Source organism: Phocoena sinus, chromosome 20, assembly GCF_008692025.1.
Source record: "Phocoena sinus isolate mPhoSin1 chromosome 20, mPhoSin1.pri, whole genome shotgun sequence".
NCBI lineage: Eukaryota > Metazoa > Chordata > Mammalia > Artiodactyla > Phocoenidae > Phocoena > Phocoena sinus.
In genome coordinates, this window is record NC_045782.1 from 31,141,165 (window position 1) to 31,164,091 (window position 22,927).

The window sequence follows — 22,927 nt, forward strand, 5'->3', positions numbered from 1 at the left end:
AGTCAATGAAAATTCCATGAAGAAAAGATTATTTAAATCTCTCAGAATACAATCTGGGCATAAGAATTACTGTAAAGAAGTAATTTCCTCATAAGACCTTTAAGTTACTCAGAACCAGACACAAATTAACTATTAAAAGTGATACCTCTAATTATAACCAAAGCAAGTGGGTAGCCTGAGTACCACCAAAGAAATGTGCTCAATCCAGTCAACATCCCTAATCCCACAAGGCCCAACCTTGTTAAAGCTCTAGCTTCCTCTTTGCCTTCAAGTCTGTCAACAGTGTAAAGAATCAAAATGTAGTCTCTATTAATAAGAAAAAGTTAAATTCACAAAATCCTCTCCTCTTGAACACAACCTAGAAATATTTCTCTTGGTAGGAAAAAGAAAGCAAGCAAAGACTGCCACACTTTTAAGTCCTTTGTCTATGCCTTTGGCGTGATACTTAAATTACAAACAACATTGCAGGGCCTTGAAAAAACGTCAACTACACATCCCCAAAGGCAAAAACACGAGGACACTCATTCCATGACATACCAACAGGATTCTTCTGTCTCTGCAAAATAATGCCAATCTTTAAAAGAAAGAAATATAAAACCTAAAATCCTAAATACCTAATAATATGATATATAATTATTATAAGATTAGATGGAAGACCAAAGTTCATTATAAGTGATTTATCAAAGAATAAACAATAATTTTACTTAGAATATTAAAGAATTATGCAGTTCAATGTATTCATTACTTAATAATCTTTTAGCCAAATTCTGAATTCAGGGACATCCTGAATTTCATTAAATTTGAGGTAATATATGTTTGCTTATAAATCCTTTAAGAAGTAACCATAATATGCAAAAAAATCAAAAAAGGAAAAAAATTCTAGCTGAACCACCCACTAACAAGAGGCTTCAAACAATGTGGTAAATGCATCTATTAAAGGCACAAATTAAAATTCTATTGGCTCCAGGCCTCTAACTGCAAAAAAAAAATACACAATAAAGGGTCCACCCGCCAACTCCCCCCCACACCCCAAAATCTGGAGGAGAGACATGATATCTAGGCCATGCCAAAGAGCAGAATATAACTAAGTACACGCCAAAGTATGCAGACCCTACTACACTTCACTGAGCTGTGATCCTACCAAGCCTCTTCCTCTTTTAGTACATTTTATTTTTGGTCATTCCAAAGAGGAACATGTAGGATTGAAGAGGGAAACTGGGAATAGAATTTGGCAATTTAAAACATTTATTAAAATTATGACTTATCCTATATAGATACACAGACACAAAAAAACCTTTGTTCAAATTCATGTATTACATCACTGTTTCTAATAGCAGAAAGGGGGTGGGGGTGGGGGGGAATTTTAAGTTTTTCCAATAAAAGGAAACAAGTTATGTAAATTAAGGAAAATCCAAAAAACAGAATTATAAGCAGTTATAAATTCCATAGAGAAGCTCTCTGAATACTGATTTATAAGTAAAAAAAACAGCAATGTACAGACTGAGTTGTATAATATGTTCCCTTCCGTTAAGGAAGGGCAGGATGGGAGAATTATATGTATATATGTTCTTATTAGCATAAAATATAGCTATAAGGAAAAGAAACATAACTAGAAATCCTAGAAAACTAGAAACTGCTCAAGATAAGGGAAATTGGGGAGAGTAGTGGTAGGGAGTTTTGTTACCCACTTATAACTCCTGAATTGTGAACCATGTGAATGTTTTAACTGATTCAAAACTTTTTTTTAAATGATCACTATTTTTTTTAAAAGCCTTCTGTAAGCCTCTTTACTCTTCTGTAAAAATGCAGGAAAAGATAATAACACCAACTAGGTAGAGTTACTATGATAAGAAATTAGATATAACATGTAAAGTGATTCCCACAATTGCTGGCCCACTTTACAAATCATTTACAACATCTTTAATTTCCCATTTTCCCCTTAGCCCTTGGGCCTAGTATGGGGTTCCACACACAGCGGTCTCTTAGCAATTACTTGCAAAATAAATGGATGAGACCTTAGAGAAAATATCGCCAGGTTTCACACCAGCTAGCATGCTGAAAAGTATATTTCAGGGATTCAACCATCTTCATACTTACAGGGATGCTCCAGACCTGCATTCCATCACTGTAGCCAATCATAATCAGCAAAGGTGGTTCATTCCCTGTGCTATGTATTTCATGAAATTCCAGATTTCTTGATGTATCTACATTAGAATTAAGTAACAAAGGAGCAAATTAAAAAGACAACCCTCAGAATGGGAGAAAATATTTGCAAATGCAACGACAGACAAAGGATTAATCTCCAAAATATACAAACAGCTCATGGAGCTCAATATCAAAAAAACAAAAAATCCAAGTAAAAAATGAGCAGAAGACCTAAATAGACATTTCACCAAGGAAGACATACAGATGGCCAAGAGGCACATGAAAAGATGCTCAACATCACTAATTATTAGAGAAATGCAAATTAAAACTACAATGAGGTACCACCTAGTGCCGGTCAGAATGGCTATTATCAAAAAATCTAGAAACAATAAATGCTGGAAAGGGTGTGGTGAAAAGGGAACTCTCCTGCACTGCTGGTGGGTATGTAAACTGATACAACCACTATGGAAAACAGTATGGACGTTCCTTAAAAAACTAAAAATTGAACTACCATATGACCCAGCAATCCCACTATTGGGCATATACCCTGAGAAAACCATAATTCAAAAAGAGACATGTACCACAATGTTCACTGCAGCACTATTTACAATAGCTGGGACATGGAACCAACCTAAATGTCCATCGACAGATGAACGGATACAGAAGATGTGGCACATATATACAATGGAATATTACTCAGCCATAAAAAGAAACAAAACTGAGTTATTTGTAGTGAGCTGGATGGACCTAGAGTCTGTCATACAGAGTGAAGTAAGTCAGAGAGAGAAAAACAAATACCGTATGCTAACACATATATATGGAATCTTTAAAAAAAAATGGTACTGATGAACCTAGTTGCAGGGCAGAATAAAGATGCAGACACAGAGAATGGACTTGAGGACATGGGGTGGGAGGGTTAAGCTGAGGCAAAGTAGGAGTAACGCTGACATATATACACTACCAAATGTAAAATAGTTAGCTAGTGGGAAACAGCAGCATAGCACAGGGAGATCAGCTCGGTGCTTTGCGATGACCTAGAGGGGTGGGATAGGGAGGGTGGGAGGGAGGTTCAAGAGGGAGGGGATATGGGGACACATGTATGCATATGGCTGATTCACTTTGGTGTACAACAGAAACTAACACAGTATCATGAAGCAATCACACTCCAATAAAGATCTATTAAAAAAAAAAAAAAGACAATGCCAATCAACAAAAACAAGTACACTTCTTTAATGTTACTGGCGGTAACAATTGTTTAAATTGTTTTTCAATAAGAAGTTCTGAAGTATTTGGAAGACATTTAAAGGAAAGCAAACAGGAAGCTGAAATCACAAAACTAGTATTTTTTTTAACAGTACCTATAATTATCAGCACAAGTAAGGTTTTAAAACTCAAACTCTCTCAGTAGAGTACAAGTACCAAGTACCAGCCCACTACACACAAAAAGTAGACTACAGAACCTAACACAGTGACAGCAGTACCCAGTAGGAAACTAGTGCCAGGTAAAAGCACAGAAGGAGAAGTGCCCAGCGGAAGCACACAACATAAACTGTGTGGGTTCACAAGTTGCATCTGGACACTCTGAGAAATAACAGGCAGAGGACAGGGAAGAGCAAGATGCGGAGAGGGTTTTGCAAACAGCTAGAGGTCTTGTATAAGTAGGTAGACACAAGAGTCTGTGAAATTTAGTACTGTCAATGTTCCTCAGTTTCCTCACCTGTAAAATGAAGGTAATCATACTCATATCTCAAAGGATTGTTGTAAGAGTTAAATGGGATAATATAAAAAGCATTTAGAATAGTATCAGGCATAGGAAGCCCTATGTTGATGTTATTACTGTTGTTATAAAATCATGCTGCAGTAAAAAAAATAAATAAAAATCAAACTCTCACTCGATATCTAGGAAATACTAATATCAGGAATAAAACCACCTGTAAATGATAAATGAAAATAAAATATTTTACCAAAGTTAACTAAATATAAATATGACATATAACCATCTAGAATTTCTAATATATGCAAATTTAGCAATAGAAGAAAAATTATATTCCTTTACATATAAGAATTAAATCCTGCTATATCTGAACACACTGGGCATATAGTTCACTATAAAAGAATTGTGTGGTTTTTGTTTTTTTAATTTATTTTTGGCTGCGTTGGGTCTTCCTTGCTGCACGTGGGCTTTCTCTAGTTGCGGTGAGTGGGCCTATTCTTCATTGAGGTGCGCAGGCTTCTCATTGCAGTGGCTTCTCTTGTTGCAGAGCATGGGCTCTAGGCACACAGGCTCAGTAATTGTGGCTTGCAGACTCTAGAGCACAGGCTCAGTAGTTGTGGCACACGGGCTTAGTTGCCCCGCAGCATGTGGGATCTTCCCAGACCAGGGATCGAACCCGTGTCCCCTGCATTGGCAGGCAGATTCTCAACCACTGAGCCACCAGGCAAGTCCGGATTATGTTTCCTATATTTAAGAACAGCAAGGAGGCAATTTGGTGGCGCTCTGTTAGGTTCTGTAGTCTACTCTTTGTGTGTAGTGGGGTGGTACTTGGTACTTGTACTCTACTGAGAGAGTTTGATCTTTAAAACCTTACTTGTGCTGATTATTATAAGTACTGTTAAAAAAAAAATACTAGTTTTGTGATTTCAGCTTCCTGTTTGCTTTCCTTTAAATGTCTTCCAAATACTTCAGAACTTCTTATTGAAAAACAATTTTTAAAATTTCAAATAAATCAATACCAGGGAATTTTAGATGTAAATGACAAAGGTAAAGTTAATAAAATACTAGAGGAACACCGTAGCAACGTATTTTCATGATCACGGTACAGGGAACAACTTTACAACTGAACACAAAAAAACTCTGAGCATAAAAGATCGCCAAATTCTACATTAAATTTATTACATTAAAATGAAGAACTTCTGTTACTCATAAGCCACCCTTACCAGAAGAGTGAAAAGCCAAGCCACAGCATGGGAGAAGAGACAACTATAACCACACAAGGATTCATCTAATACATATAACAAACATCAATATGAAAAAGATAAGTCGGTAGAAAAATAGGCAGGAGACATGGAAAAACACTTCAAAAATAGGATAGTCAAATCATCAGTGAACATGAAAAGTGGCTCAACCTCATCTGTAATCAAGGAAGTGCTAATTAAAACCACAATGACAAAACCAAGTGGTGGCAGGATATGGAGTGAAGAGGCTGCTTATTTATTGCTAGTAACTGTAAATCAGTACAATCACTTTGGAAAACAGTTTGACAATATATACTCAAGTTGAAGATACCATGCCCTTGACCAAGTAGTTCCACTCTAGGTATATACTCATTAGAAGCCTCAGCACATATACATCAAGAGATAAGAATACTCACAGCAAAAAAAAAAAAAAAAAAAGAATACTCACAGCAGCATTACTATAAAGACCCAAGAGCTGAAATCTATCCAAATGTCCATCAAGAGGAGAATGGACAAGCACAGTGGTACACGGATACAATGGAAGACTATTCAGCACAGAAAAAAATGACCCACTACCATATACTGTAACATGGATGAACCTCACAGACATAATATGCAAAAAGCGTAATATGCTAGACACAAAAGCCTCTATACCGAACAATTCTATTTACATGAAATTCAAAATCACTAGGCAATTAGGTAGCAACATTCCATTTCTTACCCTAGGTGATGTCTACACAGGTGTTGGATTTGTAAAAATTCATTCATTGATCCATATTTTTGTGTTATTTACCATGATATATTTGCATAATAAATAAGTTTTTAAAAAAATCATAAAGCAGTAATATTCCCTCCCCCTTTATTTGACTTCATTTCCTCTCCTTCTAGAAGCTAAATTCCTCATCTATTTATAACTGTCATCTGTTTTTCATCTCTCATTCACCCCGAATCCATTGCAGAATGTGTTTCTGCCCCTAACACTCCTCCCAAGTGACTTTTGCTACGGTCACCAATAACCTCCAAGTTGTTGAATCCAATATGTTTTTCAAGCACATCTTGTTAAGATTATTCAGCAGCTATAACCGATGCTCACCATTTTCTCTGCTGGCTCATCCTTTTCTAACTACTCTTTAAATATTGGAGTTACTCGAAGCAAATTCCTAAACTCTGTTTTCTTCTCACAGTATACGCTCCCCAAGTGATCTCATTCCAACCATTGCTTCAGTCAGTATCAGCTAGTGACTTCCTCAGTGTGGGTTTTTGCATGTCTCAGTAGAAGATCAAATTCCACTCAAAGATCAGGATTTCCTCCCCAAACCTGATCTTCCAGAGCTCCCTATTTTGGTGAATAGCATGTTTATCTATGCAGATAGCAAGATCAGGAACCGCCTTCTTCCTTCCCTCTAGCAATAAATCTATGACCAAGCTCCTAAACAGCTCTCTTACATCACCACCACCCCTGTCTACAACATCTACTGCAAAAGCCTGAGTGGCTTCCTGCCTCCACCGCTGCCTACCAAGCTCCATATTTCAGTCAGAGTGCTCTTTTTAAAATACAAATAACGGGGAATTCCCTGGTGGTCCAGTGGTTAGGACTCTGTGCTCTCACTGCCAAGGGCCTGGGGTTCAATCCCTGGTCGGGGAACTAAAATCCCAAAACAAACAGAAAAACAAAAAAAGGGACTTCCCTGGTGGCACAGTGGTTAAGAATCTGCCTGCCAATGCAGGGGACATGGGTTCAAGCCCTTGTCTGGGAAGATCCCACATGCCGTGGAGCAACTAAGCCCGTGCATCACAACTACTGAGCCTGAGCTCTACAGCCTGCGAGCCACAACTACTGAGCCCACATGCCACAACTGCTGAAGCCTGTGTGCCTAGAGCCCGCGCTCCGCAACAAGAGAAGCCAGCGCAATGAGAAGCCAGCGCACCACAACAAAGAGGAGCCCCCGCTCGTGGGAACTAGAGAAAGACTGTGTGCAGCAACGAAGACCCAACGCAGCCAAAACTTAATTAATTAATTAAAAATAAATAAATACATACATAAATAACCTGCTTTGGCTACTTCTTATACCTTTTTCAGTACAGTGCCTTAAGAAAAACAATCTTAGGTATAAATCAGGCTGCCTGAAAGCAAAAACAGAACAATGACCATGATACAAAGGGCCTTAATCTCACTTTCTAATAAACTCCAAAAGTAGTAGTCTCTACCTAACACCAAACCAAAGTTAGTACATTGATTAGGAATGCAGATACCTAGAAGGATCCAGGACTGGAGAATCTCAATAAGCCAGGTTCCTTAGAAGTATCCCCTGTAAAAGTTGTTACCTACTCCACCCCCAAGCACAACAAGCCCATAATCAAATGGGCTGCAGCCTGGAGGTAAGGGGCCAACTGGCACCACTTTATAATTTCAAGCAGAAAAGCAGAGCTCTCAGGCCTGCTGGAATAAACAGAAAGCAATCACCAGAGCAGAGTTCAATTCGAACATTGCAAGTTTTAAATTAATAGCAACAGAGTTTCATTAATATGATAAAATAACTTAAATCTATAGACAGGTAGAAGACTTCTAAATTGTTTTGCCAGAAAAACTCCCAGTCTAGAAAAGAGAAGCCTAAATACCTAATACAATCTCTGGGTACCCATAACTGCTCTACAAAGAAGCAGCCTGCTAAGCATATAAGGCTGCAATCAGAAGAATCCCCTCCACTGTCTCCCTTAGGATATCATGAAAGACAAAGGCAATGAACAAGGAATTGCATCCCAGCTGCAGCAGGCACAACCAGGGAAGGGCAGACTGGCTGATCAAGAATCTCTAATGCAATGGAAAAGTTAGTCCTTGTTAGCTTTCTTCAAGGAGATGTTGGACTTGCAGCCAATGAACCCTACTTTTTCTTTCCCACAGCCAAATTTTCTTTCAATTATAAATATCTCCAAAGGTCTGCCACACAAACACCTAAATAAAACATTCCTGAAGAAAGAACACAAATAAGAGACACATTCAAGAAATGTTCTAAGAGGGACTTCCCTGGAGATCCAATGGTTAAGACTCGATGCTCCCAACGCAGGGGGCACAGGTTCGATCCCTGGTCGGGGAACTAAGATCCCACATGCCATACCGCATGACCAAAAAAAAAGGAAATGTTATGAGAGATTGGGGCAGTTAAGGAGGATCAAATATCTTGGTAATATTTACTATTGCCTTAAAACAAACACAACCATACACATACATGTGCACACACGCACACACACCTCCTAGGGCTAGAGATAATAAAAAGTATATCCTTGAAAAACCAGGACAAAATTTCATACACTATCAATATGATATAGAAAGGAGAGACCAAAGGACACGTGAGTGTGCTAAAGTATTTAACAGGAAGATGTATAAACTTAAAAGTTTAATAAGTCAACGGGGATATGGGATACTAAATTAAGGACAACCATTATAAGTTCAACAGAACACAAAGTACCAAATAAGCAGTTTCCATCTACATTTCCAGATGCAGATGCATTTTACTTCAATAAAGCAAATGCTTTATAGAGCATTATTACACCAGCAATTCTTACTTGTTGTTTAAAAACAAAACAAAACAAAAAAACCTTGCCTAAAGATTATTTTGATGACATTTTTTTAAAGATAACTTTGTGGTTGTTTTTTTTTTTTTTGGCCACGCTGCATGGCTTATGGGATTTTAGTTCCCTAACCAGGGATTGAGCCCAGGCCCTCAGCAGTGAGAGCGTGAAGTCCTAACCACTGGACTGCCAGGAAATTCCTCAATTTTGTGATTTTTAAATTATTTTTAACATTTTGCATACGCTGTACAAGTTTTTGCTATTATCTGGCTAATATTTTCAAGACCATGACCACATTTTCTTTGTTATTAAATCAAGAAAGTCCTCTAATACATTCTAACATCCACAAAGCAAATATACTTCCAGGAGGGAAAAGAGTATGAATTCATGAGGAAATGGTGATAGAAAACAAAAGATGACCGACACTTAAATAGTTATTAATAAAGAAGGAAAAGGAAGAAAGAAAAGAATATACTAGTAAACAAGGAAATTTGACAGTCATAAAAAGAAAGGAAATTTTAAATAGAATAAGCTTTCAAAGAGAAATAGTGTAGGAAAAGTTTATATATCATAAATAATCACCTATACAAATGAACGTGTTATTCTCCACAGAGGGCACAAGTTGTCATTTGAACAAACCAGCTGACAGAGAATCCAAAATTCAAAAGAAACCTATTTGCAGAAGTGACACAGCCTCCTGCATCCTGGACCGTAGCTTTTAAAGGAAAATATGGTATTTTAAAAGTCTCAGAGGAGACTAAGACTCAAGAGTATGGCATCCATCAAGGTCCAAGTGAAAACAACTCAGTGTATTCATAATTGGGAATTTAATACAGACAACCGTTACACAGATTACAGAACTGCTAAGAAGCCAAAAAAGGAACTGTGAGGCAACCTACTGGATTAGCAACGGCAGGCAGCCATTACCACCCCTACACTAGGGAGACAGGGAGGAGGGCAGGGCGCTAGAGTCACCTGGCAGAAACTGGAACCCCAGTGGAGCTGCCGAGGTGAAGTGAAAACCACAGAGGAAATGCAGCTGCTGACAGAGAGGGAGAGGGAATAATACTCTTCCCTTTCTCCCATCCTCCCTTTCAATTACCCACCAGTGCCTCCCAAGCCCTGCCAGAGGAAAACAGACATGGCAGCCTGGGAAACAGACAAGAAGCAGCCCCCTTGCAAGAGGGAGCAGGAAGGAGCAATGAAATGGAAGGTATCTGAGAACAAACAGGCCTTGAACTGGCACAACATTCTGCTCAGGAAAATAATTTTAAAGTCTAAAAAGTTCAACACTAATGATTATTTTGCAGTTATAAATCCTATACAAGTAACCAAACTGGAATTACAAAAACTTCTTTTCTAAGAAATTGTTATCTCACTTGGACTTGAAGTTTAAGGCTAGGCACTACATGTTACAGTGACTCTAAGACTTGTACAATACAATATTAGTTCTAATCAAGTTTCTGTAGTTGAATATGTTACTTTTTAAATTAAAAATAAATTTATTTTGAAAACTTTAAAAGTCACTTAAAGAAAAAGTAATCTGACGAAAAGTGAGCGTTGTTTTTTTGGAATCAGGTAAACCTCAAACAAACATTTAATTCATATGCCCCCCAAAAGTTAAAACCATACCATTTAAATCTGCATTTTCAAATCTGACCCAGACTATTTTCTCCTTTTCTTCTGTTAGAGGTGTTCCACTGTAAGCCTGCACAGTAAACAGAAACACTTGAATGAAAATGTTTTACAGCTCAAATATTAACTGATGTTCAAAACAAAAAGTAACTTAAATAAGGCCAACACTATCCCCCTCCAACCTCACCAATCCTACATCTTGAGAACTAGCACATTTTGTAATATTTTTATTTTTAAAGAAACTTACCCAGGAGTCTGATAAGCTTGGTCAGAAAAGGGTTTTTAGCCTAAGAATTACAGAAACCTAAAATACAATAATCATAGTCTACTAGGAAGCATCACTCTAATTCAAAGGTACTCAAAAAACTAATCTCCTATACTGGTCAACAAATAAAGCTGAAGAAAAACACCAAACTACCACACATATCAATTTAGTTCCCAGGTGTTTATGATCAGGCAATTACACTCTACCTAGAATTGTCAAGAGCATTACTTTTTGCCAACCACCAGTTCCAGGTGGAGGGCATGGCCAGGGTTGGGGGGTAGAAAAAAACGTATTACTTTTCAGTCTCTTATCTGGCCTCTGGACCCAAACTATTAGCTTTCTTGCAAGCCTGCAAGGGTCACAAAGATAAGCATGAACTGCTGTGAAGTCACAGGAAAAGTATCAACGGTACCCATCAATATTCAAAGGGAGTCATCTCTCCTCAAATCAAATGTTTTTATTTAAAACTGTCTAGATTTTCTAGACTGTATACACTTGCAAGCACTTAGAATGTCAACAAAAAGCTGCAACGTTTTCAGTTATAAAGTGGTCTTCAGTTCACAGAACAATTATTTAATATAAGCTGGATCAAAAGCATTAAAAAACCACTATCCCATATATAATCTGTGTTATACACAACTTGCTTTAAATTTCCATGCAGTTTTACAGCCCTTTTCCTCTACCGCACAAGGTTAACGGCCACTGAAAATATTACTAAAAGACAGGGTTACTCTAATAGTAGGTTTACTATGCAAAAAGAAAAAAAGTTATCTTACACATCCTTATGATTTCAATTGTTTAAGAAAACAAGTTGTGCATAGGGCAGTTAATTCCTTTGGAGAAAAGGAAAACCTCCACTAGAACCAACTAATTCATCTACTTTATCTTCAACCATCTCATCCTCAACTTCTTCCTCTTCTCCCTTGGTCTTGCTCTCTTCATTCTTGAAAATTCTCCTCTTTAATATAAACTTCTTATTTGGGAATAATTTTAGATTACTAAACAGTACAGAATTCTCATATACTCCTCAGCCAGTTTCCCCTACTGTTAACAATCTAACCTAACCAAATCTTACCCTACCATGGTACATTTGCCAAAGCTATGAGACTAACGCCAGTGCATTACCACTAATTAAAGCCCCAGACTTTATTTGGATTTCAGCAGTTTTTCCACTAATGTCCTTTCTCTGCTACAGGACCCAATCAAGGATACCACGTTCATTTAGGACCACCTCTTTTTTCCTACGTCAGGCTCTCCCTTAATCTGGTAAAGCTATAACATATACAATATCTTCTTCCATTTAGCAGATTGCTAAATGGAAGGCTGCTAATCACCTGCATTACTCGACATTCTCCCAATTCCTCTGCAACATTTGCACGGTGCTCTCCTTTGATTTCTGGCCGATATGCAGCACGAAACAAGGTTAAAAGAGGCCTTTCAGTGAACTGAGATTCTTAAACTTTTTTCTTTCCCCTTCAGGGGGAAACAAAACTTTCATAATGAGGCCTGCATACTTTTGCTATGTCTTCAAGTTTTCCTCTCTCCTTAGCAGACACAGTGCTCTTTACTAAGCATTTTTTTTTTAATTCTGTGAAGTTGACTGAAGAGGGTTGCTTCTTGTGTGCCTTCCTGCAGACTGGCATCAAGAAGGCATATGACAGCATGTCATTTTGCCTCTCAGCTTTCTATGATATCCTTTGCTCATGTTTAGGTATTTTACTGTCAGTGAAGCACAGACTCACCCAGTGCCCATCCAGGTTTATTTGCTATCTTACTGGAGGGCAGTGCGCTGCCACACAAAAGTTTGTTATTTCTCCCCCCAGCACTGATTTTTAGCCCTCCTTCTCCAACCAAGATCCAACTGCTCTAGCTCTCTTATTTACAGTTGAAACTTTCACCCCATTACTGAGTACAGGATTTATTTCTCCTTTTAATTCTTATCTGGTTTCTAACGCATATACACGTTCATAAGCACAAAGTTATTGTTCAATTTTTAAAAACACAGCAACAATCACTATAGGTATGTTGTGTTTTATTTTTTCACTGGAGAGAAAGTAACTTCCATTGTGTGCTATTTGTCAAAAGTATAATTTTTAATCACAGCAAATTATTCTATAGGGGCAACATATCACAATTTGCTTGACTGCTACTGACATCTGGGCAGGCTACAATTTTTCACACTGAAAAATGTCAAAATTTCTCACTGAAATGAAAAGTTCTGAGTTTTAATTTATTTGCTGAATTTTTTAAAAATAAATTTTCAGAAGTACAACTATTATATCAAACGGCACAGTTAGGGCTTCTACCAGCTGTCAATGACATCTGCGTCAATGACACAGTAGGAACTCACTCTATTTATGACAGCTGAAGAAGCTGATACCAGTCTAACAACACATTTTCTCCCTTTTAGGCATATCTGGAGACCCAGAGAATAATTTCTAAGCTCCACGAATTTGGTAATTCCCAGAATAGGGCAGGAGTTGGAACATAACATCAGCAAAAATATATCATTTTCCAAATGTATCACCACAAATTGCCAATGGGGGATTACAGATTAAATGTGGAAAAAAGGAGACCATGGGTCACCAAATCTGGCCACGACCTGTGTTCATAAATAAAGTTTTATTTTAACACAGCCACACCCTTTCTTTTACATAAAAAGCAGTGCTGCGTAGTTACAACAAACATTGTATGAGGGACTTCCCTGGTGGCGCCGTGGTTAAGAATCCACCTGCCAATGCAGGGGACACAGGTTCAAGCCCTGGTCCAGGAAGATTCCACATGCCATGGAACAACTAAGCCCGTGAGCCACAACTACTGAGCCTGCACTCCGGAGCCCACGAGCCACAACTACTGAGCCCACGTGCCACAACTACTGAAGCCTGCGTGCCTAGAGCCCATGCTCCACAACAAGAGAAGCCACTGCAATAAGAAGCCCACGCACTGCAACAAAGAGTAGCCCCTGCTTGCTGCAAATAAAGCCCGCGCACAGCAACAAAGACCCCACTCAGCCAAAAATAAAAATTAAAAAGCAGGGCTTCCTTGGTGGCGCAGTGGTTGAGAGTCCGCCTGCCGGTGCAGAGGACACGGGTTCGTGACCTGGTCCGGGAAGATCCCACATGCTGCGAAGCGGCTAGGCCCGTGAGCCACGGCCGCTCAGCCTGCGCATCCGGAGCCTGTGCTCCGCAACGGTAGAGGCCACAACAGTGAGAGGCCCGCATACCGAAAAAAAAAAAAATTAAAAAGCAAAAAATAACATTGTATGAATTGCAAAGCTTCTCTGGCCCTTTACAGAAAGAGTCTGCCTGATGGCTACCCTAGACCATGAAGCCTTAAGGACAGGCACTGAGTATTCCCCAACTTAAGACAGCACCTGACCAGTAGTGCCTGAATTTTTGCTTTCTTTCCACAGTCACTAGAATGACTTACCTAACATAAATTTCTTAAATGAATATTCTAATTCTTAGATCCGGGACTACAACTTTACTTCTGAAGTGACTTAACCCTGATCCCAGTCTTCACAGTCAACTGCATAGACTATCCCCTTTCTAATGTATAATCCTCATAAAAACTAAGTTAACCTTCCACCTTCTGGCATTTTTACCCTATCAGTTTTAGCAGCCCCCTATTTTCAATCTATTGCTCAACCCAGTATTCCTGTTTCTCTAGCAAACTCTCCAACTACTCCCTCAAAGCCTCTGACCGCAGCCTCTCTCCTCCAGCCAACAAAAACTGCTTGCTACACAGGGTTTCCACTAGCACAAAAGGTGCCTTTGTAAAAATCTGATAAAGGGGCACTCTATAGCAGGCAAATTACCAATATTTTTAAATGCCCCTTCCTTGGAACTAGCCTCACGTCAGGGCTCAGGGCTTAAGAGAAAGGTGCAGTTTGTAGAAGACCAAGTTGGATTTCGGCCCCTGATTGTTCTCGAAGTCTGTACTGTACAGAGTACAAGATTCTCCACAGCCACAGCAACGCTGCTGCCTACCACATCCAGTTGGGCAGTTTCCTTTACCATCAGATTCCCAACCTTGCCATTCATTTCAACTAACGCTACTTCCAATGTCCTTTGGAACTTGACTCCTTCACGCTTTCTTTGCTATGCATTCCCTTAGCAATTACATATTCAGTCTGTACTATCATGTGCAACACTTAGTGATAGGTTGCTATTACCTCTGACTGCTTCAAGCCATTTGACTTCCCTTCTTAACCAAGTTCCTCAAGAAGAGAAAGCATTTATTTTTCCTTACATGCCCTACAGACCTTGTCATTGTGGCCTATTTTCATTAAAGTTGACCGAACATAATAAAGGAATACCAAACATGCCTTGATACTTTCCCTTATTTGATGAATACAATTTATTAATACAACTGAAATCTGGATTTTAGACTTTTCTAGGTAGGACCTTCTCATAAAGCTGGGACACTGGACCTATGAATGTTCTTTTTTTTTTTTTTTTTGCGGTATGCGGGCCTCTCACTGTTGTGGCCTCTCCCGTTGCGGAGCACGGGCTCCGGGTGCGCAGGATCAGCGGCCATGGCTCACGGACCCAGCCGCTCCGCGGCATGTGGGATCTTCCCGGACCGGGGCACGAACCCGTGTCCCCTGCACCGGCAGGCGGACTCTCAACCACTGCGCCACCAGGGAAGCCCTGAATGTTCTTTTTGAACAGTGCAATTACAGATACCACAGCAGTCTGAACACTGACATCATCACAGGAGAAAACACAGAAACCTTTCCCTTCAGTAGTTCCACTAAACAGTGTTTCCCAAAGATACTGTTTCACAAGAATCACCTGAGATTCTTCCTAGAGACACAAGTTATTGGATGCCACCTTAATTCCCCTGAGTCAAACTCACTGGGAGATGGGCCTGGAAATTATTATTTTTAACAAGTGTGCCAAGCGACACCTATGTTAATTTAAGTCTGAGAGACGGTGCACTAGAGGTGATCCCAGGAGGGTTCCTCTCATTCTTTATTCTCACATTTACATAGAGGGAACAGTAAAGGGCTTACTCTCTTATAAGTTAGAGTAACAAGGCAAGCTATAATTGACATAAAACTACTGCTCAATGGGAAAGTGATATAGATTTGACCTCAGTGTAGTATTTAGTTAATATAGTATCTAGTTAACCAGATGCAAAGCATATATTGCTTATTTCACTTCCAACAGGCAACATTTAACTAGGACAAGAGAAAGATTTTGGAAAGAGAACCCAAATAGACAGTTCCAAGCCCCATCTCTCAGCTAATATCGCACCTTGATTACTCTTAGTAAAGCAAGGGCTAAGGAATAATAATTATGCCACCGTCAGCACAAAACTAAGGCACATCTAATAATAACAGCAAGTATGGTTCTACCCTACCAACGCTTGGGATGCTAAAACATCAGAAGTCTTTCTAAAGTTGGCGATACTGGTGTCAAGTTTAGGGAACAGAATATTTCAGAGCTTCCCTGGCCAAGAGTAAAGCCTACTATTTCTGAAACCACACAGACACTTACCTGGGGCACAACATCCTGCAGAAAAGTCACGACACTTTCCATGTAGGACTGCTCCCTGAAAAAGGGTGAAATGGATAAAATTTATCATGACAGCTTAATATGAAACATGGAAAAGCTCTTTCTACAAGCCCTAATAAAGTTATTCATAATACTAAAAAAAAGAAACAACTCTCATCGTCTGATAATTCTGCTAACCTGCTTTCTTAATATCTTTGTATATGTTATTAAATGCAAATGAGATTTAAAAATTTTTTTAACTTTATCTTTTCTTTTCTGTTTTTTTGGCCGCACCATGGGGCTTGTGGGATCTTAGTTCCCCAACCAGGGACTGAACCCCCGCCCCCTGCAGTGGAAGCGTGGAGTCCTAACCACTGGACCGCCAAGGAATTCCCAAACATTATCTCTTCTTAAAAGTCATGCTCCATTTTTTTTTTTAGGGACTTCCCTGGTGGCACAGTGGTTAAGAATCCGCCTGCCAATGCAGGGGACACGGGTTTGAGCCCTGGCCTGGGAAGATCCCACATGCCGCGGAGCAACTAAGCCCGTGCGCCAAAACTACTGAGCCTGCGCTCTACAGGCCACGAGCCACAACTACTGAAGCCTGCACGCCTAGAGCCCGTGCTCCAAAACCAGAGAAGCCACTGCAATGAGAAGCACGCGCACCGCAACGAAGAGTATTCTCCACTCGCTGCAACTAGAGAAAAGCCCGCGCACAGCAATGAAGACCCAACGCAGCCAAAAATAAATTTAAATTTTTAAAAGTAAAATAAAAAGTCATGCTCCATTTTTTTTAATTGAAGTACAGTTGATTTCCATTATTGTGTTATTTTCAGGTGTACAGCAAAGTAATTCAGTTATACATTTTTTCGATTCTTTTCCATTATAGGTTATTACCAGATATTAAATATAGTCCCCTGTGCTATACAGTAAATCCATGTTGTTTATGTATTTTATATATAGTAGTGTGTATCTGTTAATACCATACTCCTAATTTATCCCTCTCTCTCTCTCTCCTCTTTGGTAACCATAAGTTTGTTTTCCATGTCTGTGACTCTGTTTCTGTTTTGAAATATAAAAGTTCATTTGTATTATTCTTTAGATTCCACGTATAAGTGATATCATATGACATTTGTCTTTCTCTGCCTGGCTTACTTCACTCAGTATGATAATCTCTAGGTCCATCCATGTTGCTGCAAATAGCAATAATTGATTCTTTTTTATGGCCGCACGCTCTCTTACTTTGATACAGATAGAACTTTTAACTCATATTTGAAGGAGTGCTGACAGAAGACTTGGCTAAAGCAAGACCGTCCTCTTGAGTCAGAGCAGAAGAATGCCCTAGTTAGAGCAAGAAAAACTGTTGCTCATGACTCAGTATTTAGTGACCTTCTCTTTAGACTGGTTAAGAACCTAGTCCCTTGCCTGCATCTAGCCAAGTGAATCTATATTTTGCTGCAGATGCAGGCATTAGAAGGAGTTATTAAACAGTCCTCACAGAACTTTTGGTGTGGATAAGGTATGGGAAAATATCAAAATGCATAAAGGTGAAGAACTATTAAGGACACTAAGATATTTTAAATGGGAAATACATGGAGATCAGCAAATGGAGGAAAAAAAATTTTCTTCAAAATATATACCAAATCAAATTCATTTCAGAGAAATGTGAAAAATTACATTTGAAGAAAATAATGTGAGTTACCCTAAATCCTATTTTTTAAAAAGACAATATGCCTTAGATACCTACAAAAACTGAGTAGGCCTTAAAAAAAATTTTTGATTAGGCCTACCTCTCCAACCTCACTTTTCTCCCACTCTTGTAACTTACTCTGCTTCAGTCACATGCAACTTCAATTCTTAGACTACACCAAGCTCTTCTTTGAATCAAGACCTTTACACCAGCTTTTTTTCTGCATGGATCCCTTCGCAAATTCTTCCCTGCCTTTTAGATCTCCAGCCTAAGTGTTACCTCCTCAGAGAGGCCTTCCCTGACGGCCTTAAATCATACTCCCTAATGCTGTTCTCTAACATAGCACACCGGGCACTGATCAGAGCCTGTAATTACTTACTGTGTCCTCCACTAGAATGCAAACTCTATTACAGAAAGGAATCCATCTCTCATATTTACCTTATATCTCCAGAATCTATAAGCCAGTACTTAGCCACAGAGTAGATGCTCAAGCATTATTGTTAAAAGAATACTGAATAAATTAAAGAACTTCAAAAAACACTAAAATTATGTATTGCGTAACAAAAAGCAATATATGTGGAATACCATATGGTGAGGCAGCATAGAATAGGGCATAAGCACACAGACTCTGGAGACAAACTGCCTGGGTTTGATCCAGGTTTCCCTTCTTGGATGTTACCAAGGAAAACTTTTCTCTCTCTGCTTTGGTTTCCTCATCTGTAAAATGAAGATTGCAACAGTACCTAACTCATAGCTAATAATATGCTTAGCCTGTTGCCATGGTCCACAGTTAGCAAAGAAAGATATAGCCCTGGGAAATGCAGGAGGGAAAAAAAAGCAAGTATAATGGTGAAACATCATACTATACATATATTTTTTGTTAGTCTGAGAAGGCAATTTTATGTAGCATGCTAAACTGCTCAAGGGAAATAATTCAAAATGCTACAATTCCCTTATTAACACTTTGAAAGACAGAAAGCAAACTTTATCTCCTTAGCCAGGTATTCAAGGGTCTTAATTGTCCACCCCAACCTCCTTTAAATAGGTCAACTTCCCTAGATTCCATTTATGAAAATAGCTTGCCTTTCCCACCTCTGCTTACTCCATTGCCTTTGCCGAAAATGTGCCCTTGATTCTAATTGCCCAAATTGTATTCAGCCGTTAAATTACACGATAAATGTCAGCTTTTTCAAAATTTATTTATTTATTTTTGGCTTCATTGGGTCTTTGTTGCTGTGTGCAGGCTTTCTCTAGTTGCGGCGAGCGGGGGCTACTCTTCGCTGTGGTGCGTGGGCTTCTCGTTGTGGTGGCTTCTCTTGTTGCGGAGCACGGGCTCTAGGCACGCGGACTTCAATATATGTGGCTCACAGGCTCTGGAGCGCAGGCTCAGTAGCTGTGGCGAACGGGCTTAGTTGCTCCACAGCATGTGGGACTTTCCCGGACCAGGGTTCGAACCCATGTCCAAATGTTAGCTTCTTAATGAAACCTTTTCAGATCTAAAATACTCCCACTAAAATATTCCCTCCAATCAAAATTTTAAAAAAATAATAAGGACTTCCCTGGTGGCACAGTGGTTAAGAATCCGCCTGCCAATGCAGGGGACATGGGTTCGAGCCCTGGTCCAGAAAGATCCCACATGCCATGGAGCAACTAAGCCCGTGAACCACAACTACCGAGCCCACGTGCTGCAACTACTGAAGCCTGCGCGCCTAGAGCCCATGCTCCGCAACAGAGAAGCCACACAATGAGAAGCCCGCGCACCCCAACGAAGAGTAGCTCCCGCTCACCACAACTAGAGAAAGCCTGCACATAGCAAAGATGACCCAATGCAGCCATAAATAAATAAAATTTTTAAATAAATAATTAAAAAACACAAAATATTCCCTCTAAATTCCCATGCTGTTTTGCTGGCATCTTTTTTATTCATTAGAGTGCTTGCAAGTATACACAGCTTAAAACTACATTAGGGACTTCCCTGGTGGTCCAGTGGTTAAGAATCCGCCTTCCAATGCAAGAGACGCCAGTTCGATCCCTGGTCAGGGAACTGAGATCCCACATGCCGTGGGACAACTAAGCCTGTGTGCACTCTAGAGCCCGCACGCCACAACTAGAGAGAAGCCCCCACACCACAACAAAGATCCCATGTGCCGCAATTAAGACCCGACACAGCCAAAGAAAAAAAGAAAAAAAAACTACATTAGATTATAAGCTACTGCAAAGTATAGCCATGCTTTGTCAAAAAAATGCTTAAAATATAGAAATGTACTCTTTATGACATTCACTTTGAAACTTTCTGACTGAGACCTAGAGTAATACATCACAATCTAGAAAACATATACATACATATGAATGCATATTATCTTTGTGCGTGTCAGAACACAATACTAACTCCCAACTATATTTTCTACTATATTCTATTTCATTTTTTGAATAATGGTCTTGATTCACTAAACTGATTTAATGACACTAATTGTTAAACCTGAGGTTTGAAAAAGCAGTACTCAAGGACAAAATACAGTGCTTTTCAAGTACTCTATAAATGTGCTAAATACATCAAACTGACCCTCCAATTATTGCTTTTATTTGGCCTTGGCAACGGTGTTTATCATCCTGTAAAGCCAAAATTAAACAGATTTTACAAAAGTAAGTACTGCTTAGAAAGGAAACCTAAATGTTAGTTACTATTCTGAGTAATCTTTCCTTTACCTATCAAGCTTATCTGAAATTTGCTTACGTGACAGCCTGAGGGCGAACCACAACTCCACCAGTACAACGACTGGGTCTTCTGGGGGAATCTGTAGCCATTTCTTCATTCACAAAACCTGTTTCCGGAACAAAAAGACAGAAAACAATGGATCATTATTGTTGGGGGTCGGGAGAAAGATACATGGTTGCTCACTAGAGATCCCTTGTCACAAATACCTAAATGTTAGGTCCTAAAATGTAGGAAAATTTCCCAGCAATTCCTATTACACCTAAAAGAGGGGAGTGCAGAAGAGGAAGAAGTAGATAAAAGATTTTTCAAACTACTATGAGGTTTTCTTATTTGGACCAAGGCTCAGAACCACAAAACTAGTTAAGACCCTTGCAGGACCCTCTGACCTACTGCTTTTTTATTGTTTTTGTTTGTTTGTTTTATTTATTTTTGGCTGTCTTGGGTCTTCGTTGCTGCACTCGGGCTTTCTCTAGTTGTGGCGAGCAGGGGCTACTCTTCACTACGGTGCACAGGCCTCTCATTGCGGTGGCTTCTCTTCTCCGTGTCGCAGAGCACAGGCTCTAGGTGCGTGGGCTTCAGTAGTTGTGGCACACGGGCTCAGTAGTTGTGGCTTGCGGGATCTAGAACATAGGCTCAGTAGTTGTGCAGCACGGGCTTAGTTGCTCCGCGGCATGTGGGATCTTCCCGGACCAGGGCTCGAACCTGTGTCCCCTGCATTGGCAGGTGGATTCTTAACCACTGCACCACCAAGGAAGTCCCTGATCTACTATTAACATAAACTAGGAAGGGATGGAAAGTCTAGCACAGGATCACTTTATAAAAACAAATATGCTAACTTTGTGAGCCAAAATTAAAAGAATTTACTGAAATCTTATATTGAGATAATAAAAATATACATGGTATAATATTTTAAGACCAAATGGAACAGTGAGGTACTACCTTCCAACTAAGAGTGTTGGGAAAATAGGAGTAAAATGGCCTACGTATCCTGATGGATGTTAACTAGTCTTATTGTGGTGATATTTTGCAGTATATACAAATATCGAATCATTATGTTGTACACCTGAAACTCATGTAATTTATATGTCAAATATATATATATTTTTTAAAAAAAGACTGCAGTCACAATTTAACAAGACTATCAAAATCATATTTGTAATCATATTTGTAACCTCTGCTATTGTAACCTAATCACCAGAGTCTAAATAAGTAATAAAAACATATATGACGTTAGAAGCCCTTCCAGTCTCATCACTGAATCCTGATCCTTGAATGTCTAATAAGCATCTGAATCACTGGGGAGGTTTTAAAAGCATGGACTGTATGTGGTTAAGGTTAAAAGAGACAGCAATATTAAAGATCTCTTACACGGCTCAGGAAAGCCCACAGCCTGGAACTAATCTTGAAAGCCCTTAAAACCATCTCTTCTAAGCAGGGAGCATTCTATCACCTTATCTGAAAACTCGCAAACTGATGAGTCCCATCTGCTACAATCAAAACACCCTGTGCCCCAACTAGCCCAGGTACCCCTTCCTCAGTGGGTATCTTCACCTCCAGCCCCTGAGCTCTCTCATTTCCATTCCACCCTTTATTTCTCGAAACACAGGCTCCCAAGAACTGTCTTTAAGGGCCCTGTCTCCTGAGGACGACCCTCGCCAGCCCCTCAGGCCCCACTCTCCTGAAAGACATCAGCACGGCGTTACCCATTTCACCTCCAACGCTGAGCCACCGCTGTCCCCGGCCGCCCTCTGGCCCCTTGCCCTCCCTCCCCTCCCCCTCCGATTTCCACAGCTCTACCTCGTCGAATTCCTACCAGCCAAGCCCTCTCCCCTCACGCTGCTCGTCCCACGTCCTCGCCAAGCCTCCTCAAAGCAGCAGCACAGCCAGCCCTCTCACCGGCCGCGCCGCCGGTAAACGCTGCTCTCCAGCTCAAGACTCACTGTTTGGAGTCTCCCCTCGTGATTGACGGTTACCACTTCCTACCACGCCTCAGCGGAACTACCTTTCTAGCCAATCCCAGAAGCAAACTGGCCGCGGCTGGGCACCGCCCTTAGAGGTCAGCTTCGCCAACCAGCAAGTAGCAAAGAGGCGGACCCGCCTCCTGAAGTGATCCAATCCGCTGGGGCTCGAGGGAAAACATAACAGTATGTGAGTTCGGGTGAAGCCGGGGTGTAAGGTTCGGTTGCGAACGCAGGCAGGTAGGGAGGAGTTACAAACATGTCTGTTTTCCTTTGGACACAGCACCTTCGTGGCCTTGTCAAAAAGCATCATGCCGCAGAAGCCTGTGCACGTCACTTGGGTGACTCAGGCTGGGAGTCGTACCTCACGGGGACCGGTCTGTTTACATCGAATTCTCGCGACAGCTGGTTCGAAGCTCAACGCACGTGGACATGGCAGCTGCCAATCACTTTTAGCTGGCCAGTCAACCATCCCGAACGCGCCTTCTGCCC

The 22,927-nt window shown here is 40.1% G+C and overlaps 1 protein-coding gene across 7 annotated transcripts in view; it reads right to left on the reverse strand.

Moving 5' to 3' along the window:
- The window catches only part of BCAS3 (BCAS3 microtubule associated cell migration factor), a 578,866-nt gene extending 556,429 nt beyond the window's left edge, over nucleotides 1–22,437 (reverse strand). For 3 of the 7 annotated variants that reach the window (XR_004347453.1, XM_032616303.1, XM_032616306.1), the window contains exons 1-5: nucleotides 22,291–22,430; nucleotides 20,496–20,583; nucleotides 16,075–16,129; nucleotides 10,303–10,378; nucleotides 2,098–2,204 (exon numbers count right to left, since the gene is read on the reverse strand). Coding sequence is in view for 6 of the 7 variants with exons in the window: in XM_032616303.1 (XP_032472194.1) it covers nucleotides 2,098–2,204; nucleotides 10,303–10,378; nucleotides 16,075–16,129; nucleotides 20,496–20,566 (309 nt within the window). In the remaining variant the exon portion in view is untranslated. Of the gene's footprint in view, nucleotides 1–2,097; nucleotides 2,205–10,302; nucleotides 10,379–16,074; nucleotides 16,130–20,495; nucleotides 20,584–22,274 lie in introns of all 7 variants that reach the window. The other 4 variants (XM_032616301.1, XM_032616305.1, XM_032616302.1 and 1 more) reach the window with 2 other exon arrangements.
- Between the last annotated feature and the right edge of the window lie 490 nt (nucleotides 22,438–22,927).